Raw genomic sequence first — 15,371 nt, 5'->3', positions numbered from 1 at the left:
AATGCCTTCTTAATCCTGCAAATGTGCTACTCTGCGGAGAAATGCCATCATCTCCACCTCCACCATCTGGTCCAGAGGGAATATTAGGAGCAGTAAGAAATCAACAATTATGTAGCAAACTTTCCTTCAGCTAACGTTTAACTGCATGTGGTCCTCCGTGGGCCGAGACACTGTTGAGTCTTTTTTGTGCTTGTCACAGCAAGCAGCAGTGGTGTGGACACGGATAATGATACCACTCGGCTCTAGGATGTGACCACTGCACTTCCACACAGCAAAGGTAACTTTAAATCCTGCTCTGCTTTCTAACAATACCAGCACTAAAAGGTCTTTCTTTCTCTTTTTAGCAAACAGATCTAGTAAGAGCTTTCCTACCGCTTCCACCTGCTGGAAGCGTTACTTTGTCACGCTGGCCTAGCGAGCACTACATTGTTACAGATTCTTATTAAAGTTTTCACGAGTAACTTACATTCCATTCCAGCATCTTCCATGCTAAAACCCCTTCTCGGATGTGCTGCAACATATCTGCATGTCTCCCTCTTCTTGCTCTGTGTCCCACAGCCGGGCAAACACCAAACGGTCAGGCTAAGATTCTTTTTCCAGCTCGAGGTACACTCGGGAGAGAGTGAAAGGGTGACAAGACCTCTCTCCAACCCGGCAGCCTGGTTTGAAACGGCAGTCCTGATCACTGAACCAAGTAAAACTTCTGTTCAAAAGAGTCAGTGAAGCTCACAGGAGCGTGGGAGGCCTCTCCTGGTTAAAAAATGCCCGTGAAGACACCCCAGTCTCAGGGACTCACTGGCTGGGGCCCCCAAACAGGCTGTGAATGAAGCACACACTAGGAGATGAAATTGCCCTGCTGCATCTACTGTCCTCCTTTTTCTCCAGGCTCTTTTGCCTTTTGGCTTGGGGGTCCCACAACAACACATTTAGATCCTCCAAGTGCCCCACTAAGCGTTGCTGAAGCAGAAGCAACCATAGGCGTGCATTCAGACTCGGTCATGCAGGGACCCCTCTGTTCTTTTTCCTCTCAGCTGCTGAGGACGAGTCACCGAGACACAGCAGGAAGTAAAGGCTTTGACTTGCTTTAGCAGGTTCTAAGAAACGATAAGTCTTCAAGGGGGAGGGCCAGGGCCACACGGTACAAACATTGAAACTCGAGAAATTATTTCTTCTCTGGAAGCTGCCACTTTGTTAGTTGGGAGTCACGCGGAACTCTGGGCTCGGTGTCTCGCCACCATGATGTTTTATCTTTAAGAGGGGGTTCTCCCCTTTTCTTTTAAGATGGTATTGTAATTACAATATTTCCCTTTTGTCCCTCCAAAGACTTCCACGCTTCCATATTCTTTTCCCTGCTCCCCTTTAAATTCATGGCCACTGTTCTATTAATTTGTATTCCACATGTAAACAGGCGGAGCCCATTTAATGCTACTTGTTTGTATTTTTTTCATGGCTGACCATTGGCACTGGACAAGTTGGCGTGCTCTCTCCTTGGGAGGGCCACCTCGCCGCTCATTCTCAGTTTTACTCGGTTATTTTTATTTGTGTGTGTGTGTGTGTGTGTGTGTGTGTGTGTGTGTGTGTGTGAGAGAGAGAGAGAACATACTACCCGCAGGCAGACGCCTACAGACACAGAAGAGTCAGTCTACCTGTGTACAGGTGGTTGTAAGCTGCTCAGTGCAGGTTCTGGAAACTCAACTCCAGTCCTCTGCAAGAGCTGTATGGACTCTCAACCACTGAACCATGTATTAAGCCTGGTTTATTTTTTGTTTTTTTGAGACAGCAGCTCACTATGTAGTCAAGGCTGGACTGGGATTGAGCTTGCTATGTAGCCCAGGCTCACCTTAAACTCATGAAATTCCTACTTACGTTGATTCAGTGCTGGGATTATAGGTTTGAACCACGATTCTGTGCTTTAAAGGGCTTTTGTGTAGAGTCACAATAGAAGTCTTATTACAGATATGGCGTGAGGTCCAGAAATCTTTGATTAAAGCCAATTAACCTAATGAATTTAAGTTAACTACAAGCCCAACTTCAAACAGAAGACTCAGGTTTTTAGAAGAGATGAAACCATTCTCAGTGACCTTGAGTGGCCCCAGTGAGAGGCTGGACACCATAGCTTCCAAGATAGCTGAGGCTCAAGCGCCCACTGAAGCCTTTATGAAGCCATGGAAGGAGCTAAGGGGTGTGAGCTTCAGCCAGGACACCCCACACCCTCAGCACTCACCGCCACCGCTGCTGGGCCGCCCTCGTCCCAGCTCCTGACACTATGCAAACAGTTTGCATGGCGTAGACAAGTTGTCTGATGCAGGGTTTTACAACCCTGGTGCCACTGATCTTTAGCCTGGAAAACTCCTGTTATACATAGCAGTTCAAACTTTATGATGGTCTGTTTGATGTCAAGTGTTATTCTGAGAACTTTACACAAGTGGGCTGATCTGACATCACAACAATTACTTTATTATGCCAATTCTGCAGATGGAGTTCCTGGGCAGCAGAGGTAGACACCCAGTGAAGCTAGTCTTAAGTCTATAGATCTGATCAATTTCTGGTCAAACATCCCATGGAAAAATTGTATCTGTACTGATCATCGTTGCTTAAACAGTGCAGCCTAACAGCTATTCATATTGCATTGGGTATTATAGGAAATGTAGAAATGGTTTAGAGTATAGGGAAAGATGTGTGTGAAGTATACGGGAACAGTTACTAAGGAAAGGACTGAAGATTTTGAGTGTGGGAGCACTGGGGTTCTCCTCAGTGGGGACTGGAAAGTTCCTCTAACAGTCAGTCTTTCTGTAACTCTTACTCCATGCTCTGGGACAGCATGTACTCTTGACGTGAAGAGAGGCAGAGCACCCAGGAAGCACTTAGGCCAGAATGGCCTGCTGAGACATGACTGGTACCACAAGGAGAGACCAAAGGGAAGGACAGGGAGGACATTGTGTGGGCACAGCGCTCCACTCTTTCCCGAGAACAACAGTGTTTTAACTGAACGGTGATGCATTCATGCAGCAGGACAGCTGGCAGCCAACAAGAAGGACAACAAAGGGTTTTCTATACACCGCGTGGCTCAGAAGATGTCTATGCCTAGCACACAGGGGATGGATGGGTGCTGCCTCTTCCTAAGCTGCGGGGCACAGAATCTGTCTCAGAAAGAGGAGCAGTCCTGGCTGCCGCTATCTTCCTTGTTATCTTCTCAAGCCCAAAGCCCTGGCTTATCACTCCATTTTTGGATCCATTTTGAATTTATTGCAGAACTATACTGATGAATGATATTGGCAGCTCACTATTTAAAAGAATGTAAATCACTTAAGTAGAGATTAAATGCACACAAATCCCAATAAGCTATGAGGAAATAAAGGTAGGTTTGTCAGTAAACACCACCCGATAATCCCTAGCAAATATAAAACATGGAAACATTTCAGCAGCAGCAGTTAGACGAGGAAGTCGATTACAGAGCAGACCCTGGGAAGAAAATCCAAAGAGCTTATGTGCTTCCCTTCTATGGCCTTCCTTTCCACGTGCTCACCATGTCCTGCCCACTGCCTCCCTGCTCTCCCGGGTCAGCCTCAGCTGTAACCTGGTCAAGGTCATGACCAGTGAGAGCTCTTCTCCACGCCTAGCCTGCATTCTATCCTATCCGAGAGAGCTGAGAGGAGCCACGGTGACCTGTGGGCACAGCACTCACTCGGCCTTCCCCTGCAGATGAAGCAAGCATCTTGCCCCCTTGTCCTTGCTTTGCCATCTTAACCTTTGACTCTGATAGACTGGATTTTATGCGGTAGGCATTCTATGTGCTCAGGAGACATCAGCCAGCATTCGTTTGTTCTCCCCACTCCTGGCTTTCCTGACAGGTAATTGAGGGGTAAATTTGTACGTTTCAGGTGTATAACATAATAGCATGCTTATGCACACACTGGAAGACGATTACCACAATTAAGTTAATTATCATCTCCATCGAGGGCCCAGCACTTTTATGTGTGGTGAGAAAGAGGCTATCTCCTAGTGAGTTTCCAGGACAATGTCCTTTCTCTATTGTGAGCTCACTGGACGCCAGGTCCCAGAACTTAGAACTGAGTCTGCTCCTTCTGACAAACATCTCCCCATTTCCCTGTCCCTTGCTTGTTTGTAACAGAGTCTCACACCAGAGCCTTGTGGGACCCTGCATCTGCTCCTATTCTAGAGAACAGAAATGGGCAGGGCTCAGGGACAGGAACACTTAAGGGACACGTAAAGGAAAAGACAAAGATCTGCTTGTCTTCCTCAGTGACTGAGATCACGGGAACTGGTCAGTCCCTTAAATTTTGTCCTACTTTGCTTTCCATTGCTGTGATAAAGGCCATGACCAAAAGCAACTTGGGAAAGAGAGGTTTTACTTAGCTTGCACATCCCAGTCACAGTCACCACCACCCCCCACCCCACCCCCCGCCCCCCCCCCCCAAGGAAGCTAAGACAGAAACCAAGCAGGGCAGCAATCACCCTAGAGGCAGGCGCTGAAGCGGAAGCTTAGACAACACTGCTTCTCAGCTTGCTTTTCTATACAAACTAGGCAAGAATCACCCACTGTGGGCTGGGCCCTCCCACATCAGACTTGCATACAGGCCATGATGGAGGCACTTTCTCAATTAAGGTTTCTCTTCCCAAATGACTTTAGCTTGTGTTGAATTGACAACTAACCAGCAATCTGAAAAAACTAACCAGCAATCTGAAAATGGTGCTGCACTTCGCATTTTTTATAAGAATTTAAAATATTTCACAGAAGAAAAATTAACTAAGTTTGTTACAATTATCACAATGATGCAGATTAGACTTTGGTGTTTAGTAGAATGTGAATGTTTAACCAACCTTAGGAGTTTGGTTATTACTATTTGAAGGCAAATATTAAGAGATTCCATGTATATTTTACTTGTAGTTATAGAAAAGGAAAAGAACAGAGGTTCATTTCATAAAGGAATGTAGAAAACCTATACACCTGTACCACTGACAACTAAGGGAGCCCAGCCAGCCAGGCAGCGGACAGTTCCTGCAAGATGGTTTGTTCTTTCTTGACCCCACCCAGATTGCTTCTAATCTCAAGGATTAGACCTTATCTTAAGCACCCCTGAGCACACACAGCACTTTCTTTGGACCCCTTTGATTCCTAGTTCTCTGTCCTTTGTGTTCAAGAAGTCAGGGTGGCTCTGGAAGGCCTCCTGCTGCGCTCACAGCGGCCATGGCTGTGCAGGGACTCTGTCTCAGTAGTTGTCTTCTCTTTTCCTTTAGGAGGTTCCCAGAGGACACAATTTACAAACTGGGAAAGGATGCTGCTGCCTGGCTAGTCCCAAATTTATAGTGCTTCGGACAATGATGCCATGTGCTATGTTCTATAGAAGAAATCTGTGGATTCATTTAAAGGTTTGCTGTGCTCTATGCAAACTCTTCTTCCCTGCGCCTCCTCCTCTTCTTGTAGAGCAGCCTAGCGTCCAGCTTGCTACATAGCCGAGGCTGGCCTTGAACTCCTGAGAGCTGTGTTTGTAGGTGTGAGCCACCAGGGCTAACTCCATGATTGCTTTCTTTAGAAAAGGAGCTGTGACCTGCTTGGGGTTTTCTGGCTTTGTTTTGTTGTTTTGAACTCTACACACTCATTATTCTGGACTCCTATATGTAGACTTCAAATTATAAAACCCAATTTCCTTCATGTCTGTACGTCACAGTAGTGACTAAAGCTAGCCTTTCTATGAAACAGTCAGGGCAGTTTAGGATATTTTTCTACCAAGTCGTTGATTGATCATGCCTCAGTCTTCTCCTTACTGTCACCTATAACCAACTTTCTAAGGGCCTCACAATGGTCTAGGGAAAATTACACTGCAGTAACTTAGCAGCTTATATCTGGGTACACACACATCACACTCATGTAACAACAATTAATGAAAAAACAGCCATGAATTTGAAGCAAAGAATGGTAAGTGGGAGGGTCGGGTGAGAGGAAAGGGGATGGAAAATAATGTAATGATAATCTCAAAAACAAAAGAAAAAATTTCAAACTTTGTTTGCTGGAAGCCAAAGAGCTTACTGAACAACCAGGCACAGCAACCTGCGGAGGGAGTGAGCATTAAGTTGTAACTGCGGGGAGTCAACTGCTTCCTTCAATGGAAGACTTCCTGCCACAGTTCCAGTCCTTCACCCGCGTCTACATGGTTTTAAGAGGTAATAATATCTCGGAGCTTTCCGCTTTGGGGTCAGATCTTCCAGGTTAATCACGATGTATTTCAGAGGGGACTCTGCTGATTCGGAGGATTAGTTGGCAGAGCCTGACAGCTGGGCCCATGTTAGCCCAGAAACAGAAATGAGGACTGTGACCTACTTTCAAACGGGCTATGCAGTGATTTCTTCAAACACCAGATTTCCCTTTCTGTACAGAAGCTGCTGGCTCCATCCTGTGCTTCATGGTTCGTTCCGTGATACTTTCTTCCTGACCATCTCTTCCGTCAGCTGTGTTAAGCCTTCCAGATGCTTCCAGTGCCCAAGCTATGGCACTGCAGTCCCTGCAGGACTCCGACCTCGAAAAGCAGCAAAGGGTTTCCCTCTTTTACAAATCCAGAAACACATTCATTAATCTTCCCTAAGAGCCTCAGTGTGGAAAAGCTTTACTCCAAATTGCAACAGCCTTATTATCTTCAAAAAAAAAAAAATCTAGTAATAAATGTAGTATCAAAAATAGAAGCACAAAGCTCCCAGTCTCAGTTTCAGAACAGACACCACAAGCATTTTAGTGTATGCTCTTACAGAATATGCATTCGTGTGTATGAAACAGAGCCAGAATCTTTATGTAACAGCATGTTGAAATCTACTATCTGGATATCTGCTGTGTAATAAGACTTCCTTTCCTAGTGGCTGCATGATACTGAGCTGTATGTATAGAAGCATCTCATTTCTATAGGATGCACTGTAATTTTATATTTATAATCTTACAAATTACATGTTGTAGACATGGTTGCCTGTTGAGCTATAAAAATTTGAAAGGGGCTCACTGATCAAATGAGAGAACCCTGGTAGACGATCACATAATTAGCAAAAAAGAACTAAGAGGAGAAAATAAATCTTCAGTGCACACTGATAAAAATAAAGAGAGAAAGGAAGCAGGCAGAAAGCCAACTGGGAAATGCAGAGGCCATGGTGGGTGGGTTAGCAAATCTACTTGGCATCTAACAGAACAGTAACTGCTTTGGAACTATTGAAGCTAAACCTCACAGGTAAGCAAGCATACGAGGAGGGTGAGCACATGTACAAAGTTTCAAAATAGCTTCCTACAATAAGAATTATAAAACAAAAACAAAACAAAACCTAGGTGATATGCCCTAACTAGGTGAAAAGGGTTATGTCACCAGGGCTGGGACAAATCCTGCCTCCTGACATAACACAGGCAAAACCACCACCTCTGTGACATTACTGACCAAAACATACAACCTAGATTTAATCATCCATTAGCCAAACCCAAAACAGAGATGCTACCACAGAAAAACTAGCCTAAATGCTTCCAAGAGGTGAGTAACTACACAGGGTGACTCTGGGGCAGTCCCCTGCAGCATCCTGGATGTGCACCACTGGGCAAATGGCATAGACAGCAGTGCTGCACTGAGCTACTTTCTTGCATTTGAGATATAATACACCCAAATGATAAAATCTTTTTTTTTTTAAGGACAATTAAATCTTACAGTTAAAATTGTGGGGTTGGAGAGATGGATGGCTCAGAAGTTGAGAGACTGGCTCCTCTTCCAGAGAGCTTAGTTCAATGCCCAGAACCCACAGAGCAGCTCACAACTCTAGTTCTGAGAGATTTGATCCCCTCAAGCAGACACATACGCATGCAAAACATCACCATACATAAAATTATAAAAAAAATTTTTTTTAAAGTTTAAGTTTTTGGTCTAGTTAATTTGGGGTATGATTTTTTTAATCAAAACATTTTTATAATAATTTTTAAAAAGTTAACATTGGCGGAATCTAAGAGAAAAGTGCACAGGAACTCTGTCTCATTCTTGCAATTCCTCAACTCTTCCTGAGGCCCAACATTGTATGAAGGAGGCTTAAGGCAGGACTACTCAATCCCTGTTTATCACTGATAGAATGAACACAATGTCCGGGCTCTTTCAGAGATACAAGAAAGCTAATGAAAATAGAAACAATTGAATGCAAAACTCTCAAATTAATCTTTTTCTAAAACAGCTAGAACAACTTCTCCAAAACAAAAGACAGAAAAGAAATTCAAGTTTCTCATGTACAAAGCCGGGCAGGGTGGCGCATGCCTTTAATCTCAGCACTTGGGAGACAGAGGCAGGCGGATTTCTGAGTTCGAGGCCAGCCTGGTCTACAGAGTGAGTTCCAGGACAGCCTGGGCTACACAGAGAAACCCTGTCTCGAAAAAAACCTAAAAACCATGTACACCTTTCTCCATCTCAATTAAAGCAACTTATTATAACTTCCAGAGGAAAGGACACAATCTATTCTTACATACTTAGTATATCATTTTCACATGTTTAACTTTTTCCTTTACAAAATAAAAAATCAATCTGACTTGATCAGATGAGAAAGTTGTGCTTCTTAATTTCAAGCTATCAAAGATTAAGTATGAAACGTAAGCAAAAATGAAACGTAAGCAAAGAGCTACGGGAGGGGGAACTGCCGGCCCGAGGGAAGGCGGATCTGTCTGGTGAGGACAGGAAACCTGGGCTGGGGGAGCTCCAGAGAGCAATTCCCCCACAAGGCTGGAGAATCACATTCTTATCTTAGACGAAGCCTGGGAAGACACACCTCTAGAAAGGTCAGCTTGCCCTCATAGAACCAGGATGGAGCCCACACTAACACCCTGAGCCAAGTGAAAGTCTGGCATTGTTCTAACACAAAAGCAAAATGTGTATAATGCTTTTTTTCTGTAAAGTAAGATAAAAGCTAACAAAGTGTTCTTATTGAAGAAACACTAAGATTCGGGAATTGGGAGACAAAAGCTACCACTGGACTGTAGCGCATCACCTTGTTACAAACATCAATCTTATTGATTTATTTTTGTTCTTTTTTTCCCCCATCTTTTCCCAAATAACCATTCCAGTATGATGTGGCTAGGTGGGGCATTAACTGCCTGCTTCACTAAATTATTCAACAGTTGCTAGAAACGTGAATTCCTTAGTTTCCCCCATCAAGTGTTAAGACCCAATCCAGTTCCCTGACCCACAGACAGGTGAGCCTCAGTTTTCCTCGCCAGTGTTTGCACATAAAAAAGGACTGAAGGCTTCTATCATGTGTGAGGATATGCTCTTCATATGTATCTTTATTACAAAATAAATCTAACCAAGAGCAACAACGCCTAAACAAAAGTACATTTATTCATTTAATCAGTGGCCCAAGAACTACGAAGCTCTGCTTTCAAGAGGACGGGTTCACCCATTAAACGCATTTGGAAAATGATGAGAATCATTTCTCTCCTCTCTCTCCCTCTCTCTCTCTCTCTCTCTCTCCCTCTCCCTCTCTCTCTCTCTGTTTTGTTGTTGTTGTTGTTGTTGTTGTTGTTGTTTTCTTCCCGAGACAGGGTTTCTCTGTGTTTCCCTGGCTGTCCTGGAACTCACTCTGGAGACCAGGCTGGCCTCGAACTCAGAAATCCGCCTGCCTCTGCCTCCCAAGTGCTGGGACTAAAGGCGTGCGCCACCACTGCCCGGCTCATTTCTCTTCTCTTCAAAGCAAAAACTGAATACCACAACTTGGATAGTTCTCTGGCTTACTCAAGTGAGCTCTTTTCTAGTACTGGCTTATCTGGCCTGACGGTTACAGGAGTCCTCTGATGATTATTATATTATTTGGAACCAGGGCCTCTGAGCCCGGCCTGGTTTTGATGTCCGTACCTACTGGTGGCTGGACTGGAGCTCTTAACTTCCCCCCAACCTTTATTTCCTAAGTGTTGGCTTTACAGACATGCACCACACCCACTTTAAAATATATCCTTAAATTATATTATTTACAAGAGTCCCTTTTAAAACTCCATTTTACATTATATAGTTTCAACATGATTTCCCATAAAATCAACACAACACAGCAGTAAGTTCTCTTCCCTACTCAAATGTACCAGCAGAAAGCACAGTGATTGAAAATTTAGGGGAAATCTAATTTAGAGAGTCACCAGATTGCCTCAGAAGAAGGTAACTACATTTGATGACTTAATCAATTCCTCTTGCTTTTTTGGGCTTTAAATATAAATCCATAATGCATTTCTAAAGATGGCAAAAATGGATATTAAACTCCATTAGCAGGCTCCATAAGTCTGATGTGGATCAACAATTTTTTTCCATCTTCCTAGAACTTTATGAGACGAGGTAGGTCTAATGGACCAATTAGGGTGGGAAGCCATCACTGTCTGCTCCCCTGTGCCTAAACAAACTGTTGTAAGAACACGTTCTTACAACAAATGCAGATGCGCTCTCTGCAGACATGCACACAGCGTCTGCTGTCTGCACAATTCACTAAGCCCAACGGAAAAATCAGCAAAGGCACATCAAAGTCAAGGAGGTCTTTATGCGAATAGAGAAGCAGGGACTCGGAATGAAGGGAAAACCCACTGAAGCTTCACCCAAGAACAGGCCCCACAGTCAACAGGAGGCCGACTCTGCTGGCAAATCCCAGAGGCACAGGAAGCTCCCGAGAGGCTGACAGCTCCCTGTAGCCAGGAGCAGCTTTGGTGCTGTGCGTGCTCAAGTCTCCTTCCTATCTACTGATTCTCAGACGTGAGCTTCTGCACACACTTTTACTAGTGGCAACCATTTGGGACACATCTGTAGGTTTTCTCAATTCTAAATTTTCATAGGCAGAGAAAAGCTGATAAAAAAAATATCGCCTAGAGCCTGGGAGAGTCGCTGCAGACTGACCTAGTTAGAATTGGCGGGCCAAGTGTGTCTGAGCTGGGTTAATCCTGTCCCCACCCCCAGGCTTTAGGGTTCACCAGCTCTTAGGGGTTTACAGTTTATAGGTCATTTGCTGTTTGAAACCAGTTTAGTGAGGGTCTGACCATTGAGAGCTATCCCAACTCAACTAAGACAACAAAACTTTAAACCAAACTTTCTAAAAGTGATACACTGCTAATGTTGCCATGCGAGTGCTATGTGTTGCACATGTGGACAGAAAGAAAAATATTCTTTATAGGAAGAAACAGATAATACATGTCTCAAAAGGAAATGTCAAAGGGGCTGGGGGTGCAGTTCAGTGGTAGAGTTCTTGCTCAGCAAATCAGAGTCAATGTGTTTAACCCCAGCACAGGGGGGAAATCGAACAAACAAACACCAGGAGAGAGAAACATTTGTGGAAGGTGGGAAATGCCAACAAGCATGTAACATACTGTTACCAACAGTAAAAAGGACATAAATTATAACAATGAACTATCAGTTCTTTTCCTAGGACAAGTCTCAAATGGGAGGATACTTGCCAAAAGTATTTTAGAAGGATGTCCCCAAAATGCTGCTGATATTAAGTGGAAAATGGGCTAAAAATTCCGTATATAATGATATGCAAACTTTCTATACAAGCATGTGTGCATCTGTAGAAGCCATAACACTGCACACAAACATTGATGTAGCAGTTTATAAATGGCAGGAACACAGCTAATTTACAGTTTTAATTTTTCCCTGTGTTATTCAAGCACACCAAAGTTCACTGCTGCTTCATCAGAAAAAAATATTATGGTTTAAATATTTAGGCATAAACAGGTGAGAAATGCCTGTGGAGTTCTGTTCAGGTTCTGTGTGTCTTAGTTATTAGCGAGGACAGACAAAGTCTTTTAAGTATAGGAACACTTTGGAAGACACTTCATGTGCTAATGAGCAGAGGGGAAAAGAGTCCTCTGCTAAGAGGCATATTTATTCTCCCAGAAAAGGTGTTTCTACCCCAACCCCCAATCCCAGAAACAAAACAAAGCTCTCTAAAGGCAAGTCTTATGTCAAAAGGGCACTTAAACATCAAGTTTCTATTTTGTTCCCATTCCACTAACTAAAACACTTCAAAAGATGATAAAGTAAGTTTCTTGGAGTAGAACATAAGATACTTTGATTTATGCTATTTGCCATGTGAGGTTCTTAAGGAAGCTTGCATATGCTACAAGAAATAACGCAGAAAACATCATAAAGCTGCTATATGAGGACTAGGCAGTTTATGCATGGTGGTCTGCCTCGATCCCCATACAGATATGCTTCATCACCAACACCCTCTCTGTTGCATTATGGTTTTAACAAAAATAGGTTTTAGTAGGTTCCAAGTTAAGGCCTTATCTCCAGCTTCTAAGGGCAGACTGTCATGGCTTATAAGATGAAATTGCAGAATTTATACTATCCCCCTGGAGGAGGGGGAGAGAAGGATAAGAGGAGAAAGACAGCAACCTATTCTGCACTGTCAGGTAAACATACATTTACCTATAAACTGAAAAGCAACTCGGACAGGAAGAAAGGGAGAGAGGGGAGGGGAAGAGAGAGGGGGGAGGGGGAGGGGGAGGGGGAGGGGGGGAAGGGGAGAGGGAGAGAATGAGAAAGAATGCATGTCCACCAGGAGTCAACATCATATGTCCTCCTTGATTGCTCTCCATCTTACTTTCTGGAAGAGAAGTCTCTGACTTTATTATGAGCTCACTGACCCAGCAAACCCCAGGGCTTCTCCTATCTGTTCCTCTGTCTTAGTCAGGGTTTCTATTCCTGCACAAACATCATGGCCAAGAAGCAAATTGGGGAGGAAAGGGTTTATTCGGCTTACACTTCCATACTGCTGTTCATCACCAAGGAAGTCAGGACTGGAACTCAAGCAGATCAGGAAGCAGGAGCTGATGCAGAGGCCATGGAGGGATGTTCCTTACTGGCTTGCTTCCCCTGGCTTGCTCAGCTTGCTCTCTTATAGAACCCAAGACTACCAGCCCAGAGATGGTCCCACCCACAAGGGGCCCTCCCCGCCTTGAACACTAATTGAGAAAACGCCTTACAGCTGGATCTCATGGAGGCATTTCCTCAACTGAAGCTCCTTTCCCTGTGATAACTCCAGCTGTGTCAAGCTGACACACAGAACCAGCCTGCACATCCTCCCCTACTGGAATCATAGGCACAAGCTGCTGTACCTGGCTTTTTGTTGTAACGTGGGTGCTGCTCATCTAAGCTCAGGCCCTCATGCTTCTACAGCAAGAACTTCACTGGCTGAGCGATCTATCTCCTTAGTCCTCACTAGAGGACTTTCAACTAGGAAAGGTCTGCTTCTGTAAGTGGCCATCGACCAGTAAACACCTAATAGCACTGCCACCCTTATCACCAACACCAACAGTTGCTTTCTTCTCTGTTCCTCAGATTAACTCTGTCCTCATCATTCAGGGACCCGTATACTCTCAAGTATCCTCCCATTATTGCCATTACCCATAACATGGGGTACTCTCCAGAATAAGGATGCAGATGGGCCTTCCCAGACCCCCATAGAGACGTCCTGTCATCTACATGGACAGAAACAAGTGCTCCTCAGGTGCCAGAAGCAAGGGAACACAGACAAGCTAGGGCAGGTGAGAGAGCCCGAGCCAATTCTTGAGGCTGCAGTGGCCTCATAGTGAGGAAAGTGTAAGTGAAGGGTCAGTTGGCACTGGGAAGGAAGAGGTTCTTTCCTTCTTTCTTTCTTTCTTTCTTTCTTTTCTTTTCTTTTCTTTCTTCCTTCTGTTGTCCTGATTTACATTCTTTTTAAATTTTTTTTATTAGATATTTTCTTTATTTACATTTCAAATGCTATCTGGAAAGTTCCCTATGCCCTCCCCCCGCCCTGCTCCCCTACCCACCCACTCCCACTTCTTGGCCCTGGCATTCCCTTGTACTGGGAAGGAAGAGTTTCTATAGCAGCAAGAAGAAAAAAAAAATCAAACCACTGCAATAGAAGACCACAAAGAGTAAGATTCAAGAGGGTGGTGGATACAAAGATCTGTGAAAGTCAGGCAGTGGTGGCGACATGCTTTAAATCCCAGCTCTCTGGAGGCAGTCTAGTCTACAAGTGAGTTCCAGGACATCCAGGGCAACACAGAAATCCTATCTGGAAAAAACAAATAACCAATATAAAACAAAATAAAAGATCTGTGATTAAAGACTTGACAATATTCATCTAAAACTGGAAGTCTCATGACTTTCAGAATAAGATGATTTACGATTAGATAAATAATATCCCTAATAAAACATTACATTTCAAAGTAAAAGACTTCTGTCAGTTTTCTAACTTGATGACTTTAAATTTATTTCCCATATTATAGTTGTGAAAAACCTAATCATAGTTGCCAAGGCAACCATAAAACCTTTTAAAAGAATTAAAACAGCAAGCTCACACCATTAAATTTGGGGTGGGTACTAATTATACTCAGGTCATAAGACACCTCTGACTTGGGGACAGCCAATAATGAAGACACCCAATTCCACTTCCAAATATTTTTCCTTAATTGGCAGTATACAATCTTGAGAGTTTGAAACAAGCACAAAGGAAAACATGCTAATCATAAGTGCTCAAGAATCATGCCCCATAATTATTAATCCTGTATTTATCAAGGTCTGCTTTTAAAATAGAATAGACATGAGAGACCTAAGGAGCCAAGAGTAGAAGTCATTAGAAAATTCTAGAACATTGTACTTAAGCCATCATCAGATCTCATGCATTCTTTGTTTTGTTTTTTTTTTTTTGTTGTTTTTTTGTTTTTCTAGACAGGGTTTCTTTGTGTAGCCCTGGCTGTCCTCGAACTCAGAAATCCACCTGTCTCTGTCTCCCAAGTGCTGGGATTAAAGGCAAGGGCACCACTGCCCAGCTGATCTCTTGCATTCTCATACAGGTTAACTATCCCTTATCTGAGATGGTTGCGACCAAAGATGTTTAAGAGTGTGGATTTTCTTTGGATTTTTTTTTACAGTATTTACACACACACACACACACACACACACAAACACACACACACACACACACACACACACGATACGTGTAAGAAATAAGAGCCAGGTCTAAACCTGGCATTCACTTACATTTCATATACCCTTACACACATCGCCCAAAGTAATTTTATACAGCAATTTTGTGCACCTGCGTTTTGACAGCAACCTGTAACATGAAGGATAGCTATGAAATTTTCTACTTGTGGGATCACGTTAGAGTTCAAAATGATTGTAGATTTTTATGGATTGAGCTTTCTAATTAGGAATGGTCAATCTGTATTTTGTTTTCATCTTAACATTAAGCCACAGTGTGACCTTGCTAGTGACACTTCACTCATTTCTGCACACTGTAGAAGGCAAACCTAGGAGCAAACAGAAGCTGCGTCACAGGCACTCCTGTTATTCTGATGTTGTGTCTCTTGGTTTGGGACATTCAGTACC

General features: G+C 43.6%; 1 protein-coding gene and 1 long non-coding RNA gene across 10 annotated transcripts in view; one reads left to right on the top strand and one right to left on the bottom strand.

The window, feature by feature from the left end:
• Positions 1-15,371, bottom strand: part of Map7 (microtubule-associated protein 7) — a 132,671-nt gene that overhangs the window by 75,649 nt on the left and 41,651 nt on the right. For 2 of the 9 annotated variants that reach the window (XM_006512580.2, XM_006512581.2), the window contains exon 1: positions 467-1,055. The exons of 6 other annotated variants lie outside the window; for them this stretch is intronic. In XM_006512580.2, coding sequence (XP_006512643.1) covers positions 467-488 — 22 coding nt within the window. In that variant the 5' untranslated portion in view covers positions 489-1,055. Of the gene's footprint in view, positions 1-466; positions 1,056-2,224; positions 2,394-15,371 lie in introns of those variants that run through there. One more of the 9 variants, XM_006512585.4, reaches the window with a different exon arrangement.
• Positions 4,088-6,695, top strand: 4930405J17Rik (RIKEN cDNA 4930405J17 gene). Its single transcript, NR_045350.1, has 3 exons — positions 4,088-4,285; positions 5,260-5,391; positions 6,397-6,695. It is a non-coding gene; the product is annotated as an RIKEN cDNA 4930405J17 gene (long non-coding RNA).

Source organism: Mus musculus, chromosome 10, assembly GCF_000001635.26.
Source record: "Mus musculus strain C57BL/6J chromosome 10, GRCm38.p6 C57BL/6J".
In the NCBI taxonomy this organism is placed as follows: domain Eukaryota; kingdom Metazoa; phylum Chordata; class Mammalia; order Rodentia; family Muridae; genus Mus; species Mus musculus.
This window is presented reverse-complemented; position numbering and strand designations above follow the sequence as displayed.